The following is a 22095-nucleotide window of genomic DNA, read 5'->3' as shown; positions in this document are numbered from 1 at the left end:
GTCGCCTGCTGGCCAGCCCCACAGCCATGATGGTGGAGCCAGGGACACCCCGGGGTGCCACAGCACCCACAGTTCAGCTACACACAAGCAACATGAAGTTGCGTATGATCATTTTCTGTGGCTCACCAGGTATCCAATGCTTCCATTACTATATTAAGCTGAAGATTTTCTCACTAGATAACCCATCCTTTAGCCATGTGCTGGAATCATAAAATTCCTGAAGTTTGATCCTAAACTGGCTTCCTCCAGAGCCTTAGGAGAATAAAGCGGTAAGCGAAAGCCTCTTCAGCTACTAATTAAGCTATTAGTAAGTCTGTTCAGACTCTTTGGTGTAGAGTCTGTTTTCTGAAGTTTCATGTAAGGGGTCAGTGGTACCAGGAGGGTTAGGAGGGATTTGGTTTTGCTTTGCAGCAGCTGCATTTTTCCTCTCAAAGCAAGAGACCAAAAGGAGGTTGTGAGGGAGCTGCTGTGAAGTCAACATCTCTCCGGCTGTCAGGAAGGACAGCAGAGGCAGCCGGGGCTCTGTCCCCGTCCCTCCGTCGCCACCTCCGCTGGTGCAGCCTGCCTCTTTGTGGCAGGCTGCAGCGTCATGTGCAGGCTGCCGCTCACTTTCCGATGCCTGAACCGAACATGGCCACACCGTCTCCTCCGCTCCCCGAGCCATTACGGGAAATTGTGTTCAAACGCACCCATAAGCTTAGCCCGGGCTATGACATTAGCCATGTCTAACAGTTTTGGCATCTCCTCACCTCTGCAACACACGAGTCAGAATACATATTTCTTCCCACAGAGGCTTGTAGGAAAATAGCCCCGAGACAACTATTTAATTTCTGCAACAAGAATTGCACTAGTATTTGCCATGTTTCCTAACCGTACAAACACGGCTACGGTCACAGGCTACCTGCGGTAGGCACTAATGCAGTCATAAGCTGATGAGGCACATTGTGAAATCGCGCCCGCCCGCCTGCCCGCACCCCGCCGGCTCCCAGTGCGCCCAGCAGGCACCAGCAGCGCTCGGCCCCGCTCCGGGGGAAGGGGCTGCGGGCGGGCCTGGGCTCCCCCCGCTCCCGCCAGCCGCCCCAGGAGTCGGAGGAGCCCAGCGACGGGCGAAGGCGCGGGGGGCTGCCTCGGCTCCCCGGGCGCTGCTGCGGGCCGGCGGCTCTCGGCCCCGGCTGCTCCCTGCGCCCACCGAGGGACCGGCTGCGGCGGACGGGGGGAGCCGGCCCCCCGCAGCCCGGCTCGGGAGGGCGGCGGGAATCCAGCGGGGCCGGCACTGCTGAGTCACCGGAGCGGGTCAGCCGCCCGGCACAGCCCCCACGGAACCCCCGGCCCCGCCGCCGCGGGGCTACCCGGCCCGGCCCGGCCCCCGCCCCAGCGGCGGCCCCGCCAGCGAGGCCGGGGGGCGCGGGGACCCGCGGGGGACGATGCGGGCGGACGCCGGGGCCGGCGGGGGGCTGCCCCCCACCTGCTGCGGGCGGGCAGGGGCTGCCGCCCCCCGCCCCCGCGGCACTCGCTCACCTTCCGTGGCATAGCTGTGGTCTCGCAGGAAACTGCTGCTGATCTTGCGGGTCTCAACGTCCTCCTCCATTGACGGCGGGCTGGCGGGCGCGGGGCGTCAGCAGCCGCAGCCGCGGATCCATCATCCCCCCCCCGCGCCCTGCTCCGCGGCGGCCGGCCGCGAAATGCGGCGGCGGTGGGGGGGCGCAGGGGCGGCGGAGCCCGCTGGCTCCTCCCATACGGCACGGCTCGGCACGGCACGGCACGGCACGGCACGGCGCTCCGCCCGCCCCGTCGGGCACGGCGCGTCCCGGCCGCGGCGCTGCCCCTGCCCCAGCCCCGAGGGATGCTCCCGCCCGGGAAATGCTCCTGCCGGGGGGATGCTCCTGCCTGGGAAATGCTCCTGCCGGGGGGCATGCACCCGTCCCGGGATGCTCCCGCCCGGGAAATGCTCCTGCCGGGGGGGTGCTCCTGCCTGGGAAATGCTCCTGCCGGGGGGGATGCTCCCGCCCCGGGATGCTCCTGCCCGGGAAATGCTCCTGCCGGGGGCGGGGGGGGGACGCTCCCGCCCCGGGATGCTCCTGCCCGGGAAATGCTCCTGCCGCGGGATGCTCCTGCCCGGGAGTGCTCCCGCCAGGTGATGCTCTCGCCTGGGGGATGCTCCTGACCAGGGGATGCTGCTGACCCGAGGCACCCCTGCCACAGGGAAGCTCCTGCCTGAAGGAGTGATGCTCCCTGACCCACCTGCCCCAAACATAAGAACACAGCCAGGGTCTGACACCAGGTCCTTTTTCTGCCAAAAAAAAGGACCACAGCGTGTAAACGCAGGGTGTCCCGAGCCAGGGGATACAGCAAGGGCCACGGGGGTAGCCATGCCACCAGTGATAAGGAGGTGTGTGCCCATGGGCGCCTCGCCCAGGCATGGCCTGTCTCAGCTGGGGAAGGGATGCTCAGTGGTTTATGGCTGTGAAGGTCAGTGTGGTTGTGGTGATCGGTGACATCCAGGCAAGAGCGTAAGCACAGGGGCTATGGGGGAAGGGAGGGCTCTGCTTTGCAGGGCACATCTCTGAAAGGACAGGCTGTATTCTACACGTGTCATCTGGTGCACACCAAAGGGAAACAATTGCTCCTTGGGAAGGTTTTGTATCTTGACATAGTCCAGGAAGAAATAAGCCTTGGCACTGACTGAGTCACTGGTAGACACAGGAAAAAAACTCATGGGGGGAAAATTCCAGTTCTGAGAGCTCTTGCACCTGAAGCTGGAGGTAAAACCCAACTGCAGTGTCAATACACAAGACATCCTCAGCCAGGCAGCGATGTGTGTGTGCCCTGGGCAGCAGCAGCAGGGATTTGGCACGACTCCATGCTCTCACACCAGCGCTCTAACTGACCCACAATGCCCCCCCTTCCCCCTGCTCTCCTCTGCCTGGATGGCTGCTGAAGGGAAACGGGTGCACAGACACTGCCTGGGGTCCGACCTGCACCCTGCACCCTGCAGTCCAGACCTGCCTTGGCAGCACCCTCGGTAGCGGCGGAGCCCTCGCTGTGTCCAGGATCACCACCGCTGCTGGGCGCTGGCACAGGCCCCGCGGCACCTCTGCACTGTGTGCCCACCCGCCAGCACAGAGAGCCCAGCACCCCTCATGATCCCCATGGCACGGAGCTGGGGTCAGCCGCAGGAACTGTGGAGCTCAGTGCCTGCCTCAGCAGAACACAGCTCTGCCATGGCACAGGAGCTGCCTTGGCAGCCCAGTGCCACATCAGCGGGGAGCGTTATTGTTATCGGGACCAGAGGAAATAATGGATGCAGAGGGAATGGACAAAGTTGCTGGATAACACTGTAAATACAGTGGTGTGCTGCAGCTCGATTTCCTACCTATAGTATCATTATTAAGATCCCATTGGAAAGGTGCAAGATTTTACAGCCTATGTTATTATTCTGCTGAGATTGCACTGCCGCCTTGGGATCTGCTTATTTCAGGGGAAGCACAGGAGACAGCATCTCTGAGGGAGAAGGCTCAAGGACTCCAGTACGTCCAGTATGCACATCTTGTGATCAGGGCACTCCACAGCACCACAGCACCATCACACACCTTTTGGAGGAGCATGTGGATCCTCTCAGGCAAGAGGCAAGAGAGAGGGAAAGCTCCTCTGCCCTGTGTCGTGACCTTGTGAGGAAAGGTGAATTCCCAGGCTCTCAGCTGCCTGCCTCCCCAGGACGCTTTCTGACATGCTGTCACATGGAGGTTGATATAAGGCATTGTAAAACTGCACCTTGGAGAACTCTGGCACTTACTCACATGCATATGTAACTTCAAGGATTTGTCAGTCAACCGCATCACATCACACCACGGGCTATTCATTAATACGGGGATTACTAATGTGACAAGCCAGAAGCATTCATCAGACAGGCGTGAGCCTGAAGTCTCCATGCCCAAAGCCTTCACTGAATTATTCTGGAATGTGAGTTCCATGCTGTAATCACCAGGTGCATGTTTAAATTAAGCGAACACACTGTACCTGTGGCCGACACTGCTCTCGGTTGCAGGGGGCCAGATCCACAGGTTAGTCTGACTTCACTCAGTGACAAGGCACAGGACCTGACCACGGTTTCGTGGCAAAGTGCAGAGGTGTATTTACCAAAGCTCTCTCGCAGGCCAGAAAGAGTCATAGCAGCAACATCATGCTTTAAAAATAAGTTTTGTGTTGCTGGTAGCTCCTTGTACACACACTACAGTGCAGGAGACCAGACCCTAACACGGCACAGCAGGTCTCAGAACTGCTGCTGACTCTGGGCATGTCAACTGACAGCTCTGTGCTCACAGTCTCCTGTCCCCAAAGGGAAGGGAAGGGTACAGACCTCCGGCAGGAAAAGAGAGAAGGAAAAGAAAGGTTAAAACTAAACCAAAACACTACATCCAGGAATCAGATCACCTCTGCCTACAACGTGCGCTGGCCTGCAGGTGTGCACTTGTGCACACCATGTAAAACACAGGAGCAATACAGCTTAAACAATCCCAACTCCAGAAGAGAAAAATAAAGACAGATTTTTAATAAGTAAATGTTACCGTATCACATCTTCCCTTCAGATCTCAGATGGCAAGCCTCAGTCAAAAGGCAATGCCTAGCTGAATAACAAGCTCCTGCAATGCTTATGAATATTATTTAAGAAACACAAACACAAATCAGCAACCTCCTTCCCTTTCTTTTCAGCAGGCTCCATCTTCAGCGTATTTCTCTTTTTAACAAGTGCCAAGTCCTTTCTCCTCTATTAACTAGAAAACTTATTCTCCCCATTGTGCATTAATTATAATTATGTATTCATAAGTCCTGCAAAGTTTTTCAATACACCGTATCATTTAAATACATCCACAAGCCACCTGTTTGTTATGCAACACGCATAGGAGCTGCATCATGAAATCCATTTATTCCCAGCTTTTTAAAATCCAGGAACGAGCCTTTACAATAACTAAAAGCATTAGCTGTCCTAAGCAGGAATCCATTTGCAGATTAAATTCGCCAAAGGTCAGCTTGTAGCTGTGACTGTTTTCCAAACCCCCAGGTGTCTACCATGTTATATACTTTGACATCTCTTGAAGAGCCAGGACACTTTCCACTCCACCGATTTTTGCTTCAATTAGAATAGGTTTAAGAGCTCCCGTGCGCAGGTTTCTGTGGGACCTGAGCAGTGTGTTAAGAATAATTGAATCACAACCTCCGATTTTACGCTCATCACAAAACTTCCTTCACTTCATTTATTTTACCTTCACATCCATGCGCACTAAATCTATTTTTCTAATTACTGGTCTGGGTTAGAACACTGGCCTAATTTCTTCATCTGTTAAATATAACATTAGATAACAAAATTTTTTTTGAACTTGTAAGAATTATTTCTATTGATTAGCCAATCATTGCAGTGACATCACCGAGGTGCAGATGTGCTGGACAATGTCGGGAGGTCAGCCCGTGCAAAGAAGCTCTGGTGACACCACGTGCACTGAGCTCCACTGCCACCACGCAGGGGACAGAGCTGGCAGCGGCATCCCCAGGTCCCCTCCGCTCTGCCCCAACCGCCGGGCATGGGCGGATGCTGTGCCCTGCTCTGCCCTGTCACGCTGGTGAACGTCCCCCTTCTCCGGGGCGGGACGGGAGCGGCACAAGCTCCCACCCTGCAGCATCTTCGACCGCTGTTGCCACATGGAGGAAGGCGGTTTTGTGGAGCCCAAGCTGCTGAGCAGCTTCCCTGCACGCCGTGATCCGCGTTTTATGGAAATGGACACAGAGGGCACAGCAGGACGGGCCGTTCCTCCACACCACTCCTGGTGAGCACCGGAGCTGACATCACTTTGGAGAGCTGCAGATGCTCCCCCAGGAACCCGGCCCGTGGCGGGAGTGGGGCGGCTGAGAAGAGGCACTAACTATGCCTAGAGGAAATCACAACACGGATAAATATTTGTGTATGTTTGAAAGAGAAATACCATCTTTCTCGACAGTACACTTTAATGTATATGTAGATTAATTAGAATTCATTACATTCGTTGTGCCAATCATTACTTCATAAAGTAATGCAATCCTTTAGACCAGTATTGGCTTCTGAAAGGCCACTGTCACTCTGAAAACACAGCTGACTCCACACTGGTCTTTTCTTATGTGGGAACGAAGTTTTCTCCCAAGGAGTGCTTGTAGACCTACCAAGGTAAGGACACAACACAATCGGTGGCTACCACTATCTGCACTGACCAGGTCTGCATAACTTCAGTGTATGAGAGCATGCTTAACTGAAAGCCCGTCTCTGCATGGGAAGGGAAACCAGCGCTAGCACGACATCACTCTGCACCTCGCACCGAAGTCGGCACCTAATTTTTGATCTGGGTGAAGGTCATGTCATAAAATCAGTATTCTGTGAGGGAGAGCACTTAAAGCCCTTGTACAGTTTATGTCCAGATTCCAGCAGACAGAGCACTTCAAACCTGAGAAGTTAATTAAACAGCAAAAATGTGGTAATTACACTCCTATTATCCCACAAGTAATTGGTGTCAGCCAATTGGGTTGGTGGCTGGTAGGCCAGATTTAAGGGATGACCCCAGAGGGGCTGTCCCAGGGCAGAGCCCCCCTATGCTGCACACGCTGGAAGACCCACATTACAGTCTCAGACACCAGTGGGAAAACAGAAGTGACTCGGGAATTATGACCTTTTGCTGGAACGCATCACCAGTAGTAATTACACCTGTTGCCCTGCAGCCGAGCATGCTGCATGGCCTCCAGAGATACAGCCTCCCCTTCAGCAGCCTTTGGGGGCTTTATCAGTCGCTTGGTGCCTCTGACACCCACTCCCAAGCACACCCCAGAGCCCCATACTCCTCCCTGCCACACCGGGACCCACGCTGCCCAACACTCCCAAAGCCTTCTCAAGGCAGCACCCGGTCCAGCACACCAGTGGTTCAATCCAGAGCCAGACACACAGACACCAGGTCAGGGACCTTTCTAGAGGACCACAGACACTCAGGTACTTCACAGCAGGTTGCTAATGTTATCCCCACCATATAGCAAGTACCCAGAGAGACAGACACTGCTTGTTTACAGGCCGGGGAGCCTGGGGAATGCACAGGAAGGGCAACAGCTTGCACTGGCCAACAAAGACCATTCCCATCCATCAAGGGATGCACACTGCAGGTGAACATGCTCCAAATGAATGGCCGCCCAGTGAATGCCTTGTGCAGAGCCATCCTCTTCACCTGCAGACGGAGGGCTGGGCTGCTGCACCATGACTGGAGAATGTCTGTGAATCCACACACACATTAACAGGCTTGCTGAGCCCCCTGCACATCCCCCAGCCGTGCTCTGGAACTGTGCCCTTGTGTTTCTCCTGTAGCACACCAAAAGACTTGACTGTGATTTCACTATACTAATACAGTTTGTTTCTCATGTTTTCAACTGTAAGACATGAAAGAAAGCTGGGGAAGCTATAACCCATATCCAGGATGAAGTCCCAGTCACATGAACCTTAATTAGCATGACTTCAGGAAGACCAATAATTTACTGGATTAAACCAAGATCCAAGAAAATTGGGAAGTCAGGTCACATGCAGAGGGCGAGCCGCAGCCCTCTCCTTCACAAATGGCAGAGAAGGAGGGTCAGGACCTCGGGGCGGAAAAGGAAAGAATCAGTTCATCGAATGCAAAGTAGGTGAAGACTTCTGCCTCCCAAAGGTCGTATGATAAATTGATCTGCTTGGCCTTCACCCCTGCTACATGCTGTTACTGGTACAAGCTGTACATGATTAACAGCACACCAGTAACGAGCAATGCCACACACCCAGCCCAGCTCAGGGAATAGCTGCTCTCCAAGCGCTTTCTCTCCTATCTTCTATTACACTGACCAGTTTCTGTGGCACTTTAGCAGGCTTTTCTTCATTTTTATTCTTTCCCTACTAAGCATGTTATGCCAGGGTTTGAAAACAGTCTCCCTTTGACTATTTACTGCTTTTGTCCATTTTTCGAGCAGCCCTATCCAGTGCCCATTGACAGTGCTTCTCACTTGTTTTCTTCTGAGCCAAAACTTTGCTCTCCCTTCATACGTACCCAAATAGCTACAACTGAGCTGGGACACAGTTTTTCAATGCAAAATTACACGGATTTTGGTTGGGTAGTGTCAGATTTTGCACGTGCAGTACGGAAAGGTCGTCTCAGCAGAGAGATCTCAATGCACTCAATGGGGCCAGGCACTTCCATGCCATCAAGTGCAACTATCAAATCTCAGCATCTTTGATCACAGCAAAATCATTTGGAAGAAGAAACATTTTGTACTAAATGATCGAGGCTTCACAATTTGCTCTCTGCTCTTCCTACTCTTCTCTACACTTCCCTACTCTTCAGCAGTGATAATTGACAACCATTGCAATTATCAGGGCTAATAATCAGCTAGAACTCTTCCTGCAAGTTCAGACTGTGAGATATATATATATATATATATATATATATGTCAGATAGGAAATAACTTTTCTCAAAGATGCTTTCAGGTATTTCCTTCATATTATTGTGTAGTTGGGGCTCTGGCTGGGTTTGTGGGCGCCTCACGTGCAGCAACCTGCTCCGAGCCCTGCCCCGAGCCCAGCACACAGCCGCCCGACTGACAGCTCAGCAGCACGCGTGCGTCCACGTTCGTTCCCCCCACCAGGCTTGTGAGTTCAGGGATGAACCCACCACTAAGAAAGTGACTTTTTCAGTGTGATCACCCATCCAGGCAGATGCTGCTCCATACTCAGCACTGCTTGGGCTACCAGCACCCATTCAGTTTCCTTTACCAGTGTTTTGACTTTGATCAAAATCAGTACAGAGCTAAAGGGCCTGGCTCTGACCTCACCTGTGTCTGCGGGAGCCTGCAGAAATGCTCCCAAAGCCAAGTAAGAGTCTGTGGGAATCAGGCATCCCGCTCTCCACGGCCATGCTTTAACCACTGGATCCTTACCCCAGTGCTACACAGAGCTGAAAAGCAAGGTGATGGGGCAGCCTTTCGTGCGGGAGGCTGAGGCTCAGCACTGCCCAAAGCCCTGCACCCGGGAAGCATGGGGGGATGCATCGACGCCTCGCAAGGAGCCGTCTGGGCTTTTGCCCCCTGTGCTGGCTCAGGCTGTGCCACTGCAGCCGCAGGCAGCTCGCAACCGCCGCCGGTGCCAGCCCCTGCCACCCTCCCTGCCATGGGAACCGGCCCTGCGACCACCGGGCCGATCCCTCACGGCTGCTGATCGCTCCTCCGTGGGCATGAACCTTCTCATCTCCCGGCACCTCTGCAGCTACGGCACAGCCTGGTTAGAGCTTCATACAGCAGTCTCACCTGAGAAACTATACTGTTGGTATTTGAGGCATCAACACAGGAGTTTGATTTCAAATGCAGCTTTTCTAAAGCCAAAACATCTTTCTGTTTACCAAATCACTTCTATAATGCAATAGATACTGTAATTGTGCAACTGCAATGCAAACACAGAGCTTCCAGGAAAAACTTGCTATGAATTCCTTTACGGATGACCTAGCTGTAACATACTCATTTTCTCTGTATTATTACAAAATTATATTACTGCTAAATACACTGCAGAACACATACAATACCCCAAAAATGGAACGAGGCACAGAATACTTCGTGAGAGTCCAAGATTTCTATGTCCTTTAAAGGATACAGTGTGAACTGTTTGTCACATGTTCCTCACATCAGAAATGTAATTAGCTTAAATACTTACACAGTAAATAGGATTTGCCATTTCTGAAGATTAAGGCCACATGTTACAGCATCAGTGCATCTGAACCAGTTGAGCACAGCCTATGCTAAGGAATATGGTTTTGCTTGAGAACAGCTACTCTGAGCAGTGCTGCAAATGAAACTTTCTGTTGGTTGGGGGGTTTTGTTTGTTCCTTTGGTTTTAGTTTTTAACTGGAGTAACAAACTCCACTGCACATGACAGTGGAAAGCCAAAACCTGCCTGGTGTTGGTTGGGTATCCAGGCCTGAAACACCATCGTGAGACACCAAAGCAGAAGGTCTCCTGGGGACCTGGAGCACTATCTGTGGAGCACACAGCCGACATACATGGCACCATGTAATACAGAAACACTGGCTCCTTGCCCCAAAGTGCTTACGGTCTGCTGCAGCAAAATGTGATACATGGGGTAAAGGGGATGTAAGATGACACTGGAACACTGTTCATGAGATAACCATTATAGGAAGTCTAAGGCTGAGTAACTAAATCTAGTGAGCACTGAATGTAAAAATAAAGGCAATTCAGTTGATGAAGAAAATCACCATGTTAATTCCACTATTTCATACAGAGATACAATTCCCAAACTGTTTTATATTAGGTTTGGTCACCATATAGGAGGGGAACATGTGAACTCATATGTGCATTTGAGTGGAACAGATATTGTAAAATTATACTGAAGGTCATCTGCTTATCTTCAGCTGGCTGCACACCTCAGCCATGCACACCCCTTTTCATCTGCTGTTCATGAAACGTAATGTACACAAGGTTGGGCAGTTCACATCAGCTGCAGGACCGGCTGCCGCTGGCGTGTACATGTGTGTGAACTTCCAAAAACTATTTCTCATTCATCACTCTCCTGCTTAAAAAATTTCAGTCATCAAGCCAAACGCAAAAAACAATTCCATAAAGCAAAGATGACAATCGTACACTACAGTAGTAAAAACAAAACAAAACAAAACAAAAACACTGGAAATCTATCAAACGACCAATAGTCTGCAAACTGTTGAGAAGCAACAAAAGGAGAAACTGGGATCTGTTTGAGCACAGAAAAAAGCTAAGTCTATCATGTAATGTATTTATTCTGAGTGCTCAGATGCTTCCCCATGTATCCTGGGACAAGATATCATTTGTGAGGATGACTATTTAGCATTTTTTTCTGTTAAATTAGCATTAAATATGTAAAATGTTGTATGGCCCCAAAGGTGGATTTTATTTGAAAGGATGTACGCCAATGAGACACCAACACATGTAGGTCATTTTGAATCATATATCCTGAACTGCAATTACTCCACTGCCTTAATTTAATTTGAACATGGACTGTATCAAAAAGTAATGAAATCATGGTGTAAATTAAACTAGGACTGCCCACATCTTGTAACACAGGCACAGTCAATTTTACAGCACTGCGAATTTGGCGCTGGGATTATTACTTTATAAAAATCATTCTTCTTGTCCTCAGATGTCATCTAGCAGAAGAAGAGAGAACACCCAGATGCAGCTTGGCCATCCTTGTAAAATGGAAAACACAAAGGCTAATCAGTCAGACAGGACTAATTCCCCAAAGAAAAGGAAACTGCATGTCTGGCAGAGCAGCAATCTTGACCTGTACCGGGATTACCTGAAGTTTCGCAACCATCAGAAGGATGGATGGGGTCTCAAGACTAGTCTGGTGGATAATGTAAAACTGAGTAAGGCAAAATAAAGCGGTTGTTGGCTGCAGTACCGAAAGGCAGGCAACTAAGAGAGCCTGTTAAGTATAAATCTACTTGCCAACCGTTTCAACATTCCTAGGAGTTTCTAAATTTTTAGTGACACTCCACAAAGCAACAACCAGCGCAAGCGAAGGACCTGCCCCCTGATAACCATGTTTCTTCCCCAGCTGCCTTGGCAGAAGGATACAGTCTGTTGGCAGTGCATTGCAATAAACTAAGTCTGAAATTCAGCCGAGTACTGGAAAGCCAGCCCAGCCTCATGCCCTCTTCGGTTAACGTAGAACGTATTTTAAGCATGAAACTATTTTGGTATGGGAAAAATCGCAAGAAGTCATCACGACATGCTCTGATTCACCCGCCCCTTTGGCAGGGTACGGCCACACGTCCCCCAGCCACGGCTGAGCTGCCATGGGAGGTGGCAGCCGTGGCACCGAGGGTGGACATGAGCCCAGGGACCAGAGTGGGAGCGCTCAGGGGCAGGCGGCTGCGCGCTGACGGGGCAACCCTGCACTGCGCTCACGCCACGTCTGCGTTTGCATACTGTCATTATATGGTGTTATGTTATATTATATCATCCCATGAAACAACTCCCTTTAGAAGGGAACCTTTCAGCTTAAATTATGTTCACATTCAAGGCACCTGAGCATTAACAGAGGGTCAGGGAATGCTATGCTTTTCCCATTCAACATTTCTTATGTGCACATGGTCCTAAATTCAGCGGGTAGTGCTGCTTCTCCGTCACTCAGAGCCACAAACAGGGAGCGGCAAACGACAGCAAATGGAGTGTCTGCTGCTCCAGCCCTGCCAGCAGGCACTGCCCTCACTCCAGCCCTTCCCTCCCACATCATTCCCATTTCATTCGTTCTCTGTGGAAACCTGAAATTCAGCATTCAGATTTGACCAGTCGCTCCTGGGGCTATGCCTCCTCCTCCACAGCACCTCTAGGTGCCTCCAATGAAAGTGGCAACTTGGGGAAACGCAGCACCAGAACTGGCTGGGATCCCCATCCCCGTGTGTGCCCTGGTACCCACCTGGCCCCCACCTGGGTAACAGAAGGGGCTGCTCCATCACCAAACAAAAATACCTGCCCCATTTTTGGAGTCCCAGCATGAGGGCTGGGCATGACTCAGGTCTCACCCATGAAAACAAACCTTGCAGTGCTCTGCCCTGCACTGCCAGCCCCTCTCTATTTCCCAGGACAACAGAGCTCATTTTTCCATTATTCTCTTCCTTGCACAGTAATAGCTCCCAGAAATGGCTGCATCCCAGGGCAGGAGAATTTTTCTCTCCTGTGTGGTATGCAGTCTTCATACTCACGCTGATTTCCACTTTTGGAAATCTCCAGGAGGAAAGATGGGATGTGAGTATCATACAAGACCACACAGGCAGGATAAATACAGAGAATGGCTTAGGACATTGGCCAGGTCTATGCCTTCCTTACACTAAGGAGAGACCAACCTCTATCAAAATATAAAACCCACTGGAGAATTATTATAAAGTATAGCTTGGGGAAGAAAAAAGAAAAAACACCACAGGGAGCCTTAAAAGTTTGCACGACTTCTCAAAATGCTAATGATCTAAAACTAATATTTGTATGTCACTAATATTTACATATAATCTACCTCATGTCATCTGGAAAAACAAACCTGGAAAACTGTTAATTAATAAAAGATATCACGTCTTATTAACGTTCATACAGTAATTACGAAAACCACAAATCCATCTGTTAAGTAGTCAGCAAACAAGACAAATGACTGTGTTATGTTAAACAGATTAGAAAATGCCTGAGGGAAGGAAATCTAATAGCCCCGACCAAATCATGAATCAAGCAGCAGCCCAGCCTAGCACATGGGTTATGCATGAACATAAACATGTGTTCACACACGTACCTGCCTTTCCCAAAGCCTTTTCCTGAATTACCTATAATAACAATACAAGCAATGAGGACAGTATGAGATTATGTATAAAAGTCTACATTGAAATGTGATGATGTGATCATTAAGATTTTATTGTATTTTAAAAAAAATTTACATCCTAAGACAACTATCCCCACCAAGATGAGACTGGAACAATATGCAAAGTAACATTAAATCCAATTGCCCCTGTCCACATGGGAATCCAGTTACTTTAATCCAATTTAATAAACAAAACTGATTTCATTCTTATCATGTTTTTGAATTATTTTAAAGGAAGAAACATTCGCGCATGGAGAGTAATTGATTCATTAGCACGAGCATCATCAATCCATCAGTATGTTCTCTGGACATTCAGTGTAGTACTGAGGCATGAAACACTGAACACCCCATTCTTCATGCAATATATATGCAAAACTGGGTGCCAGCTTGTATGCAGTCTTACCATAATCACTCACCTAAAACAAGTAATTGTGCTAATTTAAAAAACGCATTTGAGTAGTGTATTTCACAGGATTATCCTGAGTTCACATGCATTATAAACTCACTCCACCTACACTGTAGCAATGCCCACCGGTATTGCTGCAGAAGGGTGTCCTGGGCTGAGACTGCATGCCCAGCTCCTCCCAAATGAACCACAGACATTTGCACCTGCAGCTCTTGGTCCCCACCAGCTTCTCCCAAGCACTTCCCATGCTGCATCTCTCTTAGCCCTTCCACTCCAACTTGCCACATCCAAACAGAAAGAGAGATGGTTATAATCCTGCTGACTGCAGAGACTATTTTAGATCTATCTACACACCAACATATATAACTTCTGCCAAAAGACTATGGCAGAGAGGTTGCAGTGCTCCATCTTCCCGAGACCCAAATTTATGGGAACAAAATGTCCAGGATATAACAGCAACATTCCCCTCACTCCTGTCCTCAAATAATCTGTGCTAGAAAAATATGACCATGACAATCTATCAAAAACATCCTCCATGGTCTTCCCAGTCTTACACATATGAAATTTCATCAGTGTGAATTTCATGGCTTTTACATTTAGACAACACAGAGTGATGTCAAGCACAGCAAACCTGCAGTGCCTTTCCTCTCAAGGACAACTACCCTTGAAAAATTACAAAGCCAGCACAAAAAGGAGAAGATAAAGATCTGAGGGCAGCCCAAGCAGTGGAGGATTGTAAATGGACTCATCTGCAGGCAATGTGTTTGCTGTGGAGTTGTGTGTGTGTGCTCGCGTTCAGGACACAGCAGCCCAAGAAGACGGAGAGATGTTTGCCTACCTGCCAAGAGGAGGATGGAGAAGGCAGGAGAAGCCCTCGGGGGCCACACGGTGGGTCTGGGCAGCCCTTGATCACCTGCAGGCAGGGCCAAGCCTTGCTCCTTGCTCTGCACCAGGCATCCTTGGGTCTGGACCTGCTCGTGCACCAGGAAATGTCACTGCAGTCCTGTATCTCCCCTGAAAATTAGCATCTTTCAGCGACGCTTGACCCTCTCCCCCCCACAAGCTGCAGGGCCCCCAGACCCTCAGGTTGGGAGCCCCCCTGGAACGCCCCCAGGTCCCCATCCTGGGGACACAGGCTGTCCTGGCCATGGGGAGCGATGGCATGAGGTGGTGCCTCTGCCCATGGTGACACTACAGACAAGAACTGTAGAGGGAACACAGCTGCCTCATTTCCCCAGGTGATAGACACTTTTGTGTCTTGCTCTTACACTGCTCCTCTTTCTAATCAATTGTATTATTTATTTTCTTCTCAAATTTTTCTGTCACTTAAGACTTCAGATTAACAGTGTAGACGGAGAGAAGCCTAAGCTGCTAAACAGTCAAGTCAATTAGCCCCTTTCAATGGAATAACATCTAACTATGCGGAAGCAGGTCAAAAAATGCACCTTGATGGTTTTTCTTCATGGGTTAGTGTATTAGTTGCTTAGTCTTTCATTTCAGCTGAGGAATGTTGAATTTAAAGGCAGAATCAAGGAAAAAAAATAAAAGGGAAGCCTTCTCATCAGCTCCTGCTTTTGAATGCATTGGTTTTGTTGTGAAATTTCCACTTCAGGCGGGTTACTAAGAAACCAGATTAAATTGAAATAACACCACCATTCAAGCTTGTATTGACAGGATCTGCACACGCCTGTCTGCCTGTCTGCGTGGGCGTGGGTATGCACGGATATCCCACAGCTCTGAGAAGGAGCATCCAACGAAAGGGAACTGTAAGGTGAGCTCTGCCTGTGACAAACATGGACATCTCTCTTGGACCAACACACTTCTCAACGCCTGGAGAACACTGTTTGATCCCACCCTGCCCAGGGATCACGCAGGCGGCTGCAGGACCCTGCCCAGTCTCACGCATGGTCCGTGCCCACCACACCGGAGCAGCACTGCCACTGCTCCAGCCCCGGGATCCACACTGCAACGGCTGCCAGGGGGAGAAGGTGACAGGAACAGCCCCAGGTTTAAAGCCAGCTGTGATCTGATCCAGCCCAGACTAAGGGATGAAATCCCCAGGAACACTCATTGCAATAAATCCTTTTTCAATAGATAATTCAGATGTTTATAGCCAGATTCCTAATGCCGCTGGAGCACCAAGGTCCTCATGATTTCACAGTCACTGGAGCACCAAGGTCCTCATGATTTCACAGCCTCAGGAGCTGGCAGCCTGTTGGTCTCTGAGCAAGAGGTGAACTCAAGTGCAGTTAGAGGTGTTTTTACAGGCACTGAACATTTTACTCTGGGTTTATTTTATGTGGCTGCCCTACAAGGTGACCAATAACCCTACAAACCTCTTTCAGAGTCCTGTGGGGCCAGGCTCTCCCACCAAGGCGTCTGGAGGATGCAACCTGCCAGCTGTGCCTTTACACAGGTCAAGCCCAGCCGTGACGCTAAGCAAAAATCAGTGAGTGATGAAGCAAAGGGCATTAACTCTGCTGTGAGCTGCCATGGGAGTGGGCTCTGCCGGCCTCTGCCCAGGCATCGTCCCCGGGCCCCAACCCACTTCCCTGGTGCGGACCCAGCCACAAAGCACAGCTTCTCCCGGCCAAGGACAAGCCCATCCCCTCTCCCACAGCGCCCAGCATGCTCCAGAGCTCATGTCACCCAGCGGGCACTGGGGACCCAAATTCCCAGGGAAATCCCAGTCACGCCATCCTGCCACACAGGCCCCAGCCCTGCACACAGGAGCAGAGGTGTCCAGGCAGGTTCCCTCCCTCCCACACGTACCCCCAGACTGAAGGAGGAAAATGAGGGAATTGCGTTGGGTCCGGCTGCTGTCTGTCTGTCGGTGTGCAGCCAGCCCTCGGGCCCGAGAGCACACCGTGCACCGGGACCTCACCTCCCCTCCAGTGCTCATGAGAAACACACGCAGTTAGAGGCCTGAGAAATAAGAACACTCCAGCACACACCCTGGGATCGCTTCAGAGCCCTCACTGAGGAAAACTGCCCCACCACGTGCGGGTCCCACCCTCGATGTTCAACATGTAGCACAGCCCAGGCCCCGGGTGGAGATCCCTGAATATTTGGGTGATGACACTGGTTGTTTTTAAGGTATGGTATTACTTCAAGGTATGCATGCTATTACCAGAATGAGAGTTAACACTAAGGGAATTATCAGGTGCTTTGTATAAAGCATAAGGGAGAAAGAGAATTTAGAGGTTTTCCTACAATAGAAGTTAATGGGGAAGAGCAAACAGAGCAGGGACTGAGCACCCACAGCCCCAGAGGCAGTTCAGAACCAGTGTCTCACTTGCCCAAAGTCACAACTTCTGGCTTGCTGTGATTACACTGCTTTCTCTGCAAAAAATAAAAGATGTCCCCCCAGTTATAGTGGAAACAAGATTAATAAAGACAAGAAATCGAGAAATGAAATTCATATGCCTGACCCTACTATGTTTTTTTATTTTTTAATAACCTTGATCAAGTTCCTTGACCTTTCAGACTTAGAGACTTTATGCCTAGAACACCAGTGAGCAGTAACAGGTCCATGGCTGTGACGAGCTCCAAGATTCACCGTGCCAGGACGGCCAAATCCCCCTGCGCTCACCGCACTTCACAAGCAATAGGGGGCCCACGCATTTACAGTGCCACCTAAGTACCCTGTGTTATTTCAAATTACTTCCCAAATGGCACAGAAAGAGATGACAAATTGTCTCACAAGAAATGTAGTGTTCATTCAAGAAAATCAAGCACCACGCTCTCGCACTCGCTCTGGCTCAGTGACCTGGATCACACCCGATGCCAGCAGGCGCGGTGCCGGTGCTGACCGTGGCCGTCTCCCCTCGGGCAGGGAGGCACAAAACATGGCACAAGCCATGAAAGGACATGTTCACCCCCAGCCTCTGCCAGGCTGCTGTGGTGCATCGTCAGTGCTCGGCACACTCAAACCTCCTTTGGGGTCGATGGATTTCGCATTGCCACTGTGTGCTGCTATTAATCAGTGCTCAGTGACAGCCCAAAGTCATTTCAGTTTTCATAGGTTTCAATAAAAACAAACCACAGTTCAAACCTTATGGTACAAACCTTGACCAGACAGTCATGGGTTTAATATGATCATGGTATTGACTGGTTTTTACTTACATACAAAAAGCAAGATGCTTCAGCTGCTGTATCACGGCAGCCCAGAAACACAGACCAGATACCCAGGTAACTCAGGCACTGGGGTCCCCAAGCAGAAGAACAAAGAAGAAAATACACCAATTTCACTAATTGTTAGGAGAATTCAGGAGATAATTTGCAGCTAGCCAAAAGAAGAAGGAAAGTATTTAAAATCAAGAAACTCCTCAGAAACCTAAGACTGTCTCTTTACACTTAAAGGACAGACAGTCTGTCTAACAGTAATTCTCTCATCTATCACACCTTCTCCTGGAGCACGCAAAGCCCAGCACTGCTTCGCTCCCGCTCCAGCTCCTTGCTGCACTTCTCAGACAGATGATCTTTCATCCTTGTGCACATAGGAAACATGTACCAGCACACTTGCAGAGTGCCAGGCAATAGAGGTTTCATTCCCCGAGATGAACAGCTCATGCACAGAACAGCGGGAGATAAGATCTTATTTTCCTGTCATGGCTCTTTTATAGTAACTCCTGGGAGGTGGGTTTTGTGGGTTTTCATCCAGTTTCTAATGGGGAGACACTCACCACACAGAAAACGTCCACTGTAGTATCTGCACTAGACAGCGATGGCCTAAGCCATACCTAGTGTGCTCCTTTTTCAGTCACGGGCATGACTCCCCCAGCCCTGCTCCAAGCCAGCTGTATAACCTGACGACTCCACTCAGCAGACTAATCACTGCCAACACCACCCAGCACACGCTCAGTTTCCTCCCCAAACCGTGCGCTGCAGTTGCACGCCACTCCGCGTTGAGGGGTGAGTCGCAGTTGGTACAGCTGGTGGGAGCAGCTCGGGGGGGTGCAGGGTGGCAGCTCTCAGACCAGGGCGCGGGGCGCAGCCGTGACCTCCACTGTGCTGCTGCAGACGTGGAGCAACGGCTCCAAACCAGCGGGAAGGCACATTTGGCATTGCGTGCTGCCAAACAAATGCCCGGTGATGGTGAACTCTTGCCCTACTGTTCTCTCAACTGTTCCTGTGGCTCTCTCACCACTTCCACCAATTTCTAGGGAAAACCAGAGGCAATTGGATGTATTCGTTACTAAATGTTTTTAAATAAACGATCCCAACAGCCAAATACGTTCCTCTGTGAAAAACTGGGGTATAAGCAGCATGGTTTTATGCTGACTCCTGACTCTCTGTATGCAGCACTTCCCAGGATTGCAGCTGCCAGAAAACATCTCCCACTGTGCCCAAGAGAGAGCAGAGAGAGATGTCTGGCTAATTGTCATGCACCAGGTTCCCCAAGGGAATGATGGCTCCACAGCAAGGGCCATCTTCAGCCTCCTCCCCCTCTCCTACTGCTCATGCATATGTTGCCAAACCAGCAGCAAGCATTAGACACCAGATGGTATGGTATGCACGGCACACAAGCTCCAGAACAGCAGAGGGCACAAGCCAGCAGGTTGGCCTGGGCACGTTGTGGGCATAGTGTTTTTCTGTTGCAGGATCCTGTTGTAGGAAACACACTTCCCAAGAGCTCCACTTGAGGCTTCACTGCCCAAGAAGCAGCTTAACAGCCCTGAGAGATGCTCGCATGAAAGGGTGCAAGATGGCACAAGGGTAAACACACGTACAGACCTGGGACTGATCTGTTTTGCTTGCATGTGCAGTCATGGAAGTTTGCAGGTATCTGTGCTTCACAGAAATATCTAAAAACACAGGACCCTGAACCACTGCCAGTCTCCCCTTTCAGCTATGGATGGCAATCCAGTATGTTGTGTCTTAGGGCAGGTTTGTTAAGAGACAGAATAAGGAACTTTTGAGGCCAATAAAGGGTCTCACCCAGTTACAGGCCAAAGAAGTAAACTTGTGTTCTCTGCTTAGTGACAGCAGAGATTAAGAACTGATAAACACCTTGCTTATGTTTTAAAAAGTTGGGATTTTATAATGCATTATTATGAAAATCAATAATCCATTCCAGACTAAGACAACAAAAATAAATAGCCTGATAGAGCAGCTCAGCATTTAGTTACAAAGCACACCTATATCAGAAGCACCAACTCCTGAACTCAGCCCTACTTGCAGTCCCTCTTCTGTTGTCTCCTTGAGTTCCTTAAATAATGCATAGCTCCTTCGCAAATATGTTGTGCAGATTCATTAGTTAATGTTTAAAAGGCCTTTTTGTAGCTATTTTGTGCTAAGTGTCGTCATTATACAGGTTGGCAGAGCATCTGGAATATGCACAAGGGAAAGATTTGTGGCCAAGATCAGTCACAACGCAGCGAGGGAAGCAGGCTGGGATCTGCTGAGCTCCGATACGCAGCAACAATCCTGAGGGAATACACAGGTAAGGACCGAGTCCTGTAAGAAAGAGGAGCTGAGCACCCTCTGCTCCCTGCACAGCCAGTGAGGTCACAGGGATTCACAAGGGATAATCATGATTATCGGACCCAGAGCAGCCCAGAGCAGAAGTGAGCTATGGGTGTCAGTGGTTACTTTCACTGCGAGGAGGTCAGATCAGGAGACCCAGGAGTCATATCTCAGGTCCATCCATCTCTGGCCAGCACAGCATCCCACTGCTCATGGCCACGCGCACTCTCACCCTCTCCTCTAAACCACCCAGCTCCACGATGGGGGTTGACTGCACCTCAGGCAGGTGCTGAGCACACCTCTGCCTGCACACAGACCCTGCTCGGCAGTGCCAAGGCTCCAGCGCCCAGCATCCCTGGCACCAGTGCTGGACACAGAGCCCCCTCCCTTGGGACAAGACCACCCCTGCTCCAGAGGGCACAAGGAGGATCTCCCTCCTCCCACATTTCTCCCAGTCCTCAGCCAGATCTGGTGGAGTAGGAGCAAGTTCCATCAGTAATAGAGGAGAGCGGGTCTGATGGCCACACAGACACACGCTCCAAGTGTGGTCTTACAAGCCCCATTTCCAGAGGAAACCGAGCCAAAAAGCCACACCGTTGTGCAACACCATGTAAAAATAATAATAATAATAATAATAAAAAAAAAAAAGCAGCCAGCAGCATGGGAAACGAATCTGTACAGGGACAAAAACTGATGATGAAGTACACAGGACTCACTAATGTAAGTGATTAATTATATTGCTGAACATGCATTGCCCAGACAAGAGGTGGCCTACAACTGCAGCCAGCTGACCACTCTCAAATTATATGCTGGAAAAGGAAAAAGAAAAAAAAGAGTGCTGAGCTGTATACTGGAAAATGTATTACTAAATGCCATGAACTTGCATTTGAAAGGAACTGCTGATTGTGAATAAATCCACTACATGGCTTTACAAAGCTGATAGTGCATTTATTTCCCAAATATAGCAAGATCAGCCTATGGTGGCCTGTTTTTCTTCTATAATCCATATCAGAAAATTATTTAGAGTATAGTATCAAACACAATGTGTTGGGTTGCTGTCAAGTAGTCACTGGTGTAATACAAGGCTTTCATGTTAAGAATAGGGTCTTGTGTATAGCAATTACACCTGCACAGCTTCACCACAATATAAAAACATTTAAGGAATTTCTGAGGCTTTTTTGGTGACCTTGCTTTAGCAAAGCTGCCTGCAGAGAAGAGAAAGGTTAAAACTCAGACTATTGTTTTTGTGAACATTTTTGTTGAGTCAACACACGTGGACTTGTGGGCCTTCGTGCCCTCTGCCAGCACAGTAATTTGTGACATTCCTGGGTGGGTTCAGTGGAGAGAGCATGTAAAAATCGAGAAGCTACAAGCTATCACCAGGAATTTACCATTGGGTCTGCCAACCCAGGACAGCAGCTAAACACGGCTCTAGGTCTGATCAGAGTCACTGAGCCGTGTGTGTGCTTTGTGCTGAAGGCAGCCCATGGTGCTGGGGGAAACACGTGTCCCTGCCCACCGACACACGGGCAAAGCTGTCCATGGCGTGGGACAACAGATAGAGACAGTTTCCCTGTTCTTTCTGACAGGTAGGTCACCTGGAACATACTCACCATCCCGCCTTCCCCCAAAGAGCTTAAAATAACTATGTCAAGCCAGCCACAGACTGAGAGATCTGATCTGAAGCTCAGCCTCTCAGCCAGCTGCTCTCCCTCTCTCCCACTCTGAAGCATTTCTAGATGTGCAACCCTGCAACCTCAATCAGGTCTCTTCAGAGTGGGAGGGATGACAGAAGGTACCTTTGTGC

General features: G+C 50.0%; 1 protein-coding gene across 3 annotated transcripts in view; it reads right to left on the bottom strand.

Moving 5' to 3' along the window:
* PPP2R2B (protein phosphatase 2 regulatory subunit Bbeta) overlaps positions 1–22095 on the bottom strand; it is a 111516-nt gene that overhangs the window by 68213 nt on the left and 21208 nt on the right. The window contains exon 1 of one of the 3 annotated variants that reach the window (XM_042790057.1): positions 1519–1732. The exons of the other annotated variants lie outside the window; for them this stretch is intronic. Coding sequence (XP_042645991.1) covers positions 1519–1588 — 70 coding nt within the window. The 5' untranslated portion in view covers positions 1589–1732. Of the gene's footprint in view, positions 1–1518; positions 1733–22095 lie in introns of those variants that run through there. 3 annotated transcript variants of the gene reach the window in all.

The sequence above is a fragment of the Tyto alba genome, unplaced genomic scaffold (assembly GCF_018691265.1).
Source record: "Tyto alba isolate M040663 unplaced genomic scaffold, T.alba_DEE_v4.0 Super-Scaffold_17, whole genome shotgun sequence".
Classification (NCBI taxonomy): domain Eukaryota; kingdom Metazoa; phylum Chordata; class Aves; order Strigiformes; family Tytonidae; genus Tyto; species Tyto alba.
The sequence above is the reverse complement of the archived record's forward strand: the minus strand, read 5'-3'. Positions and strand labels throughout refer to the sequence as shown.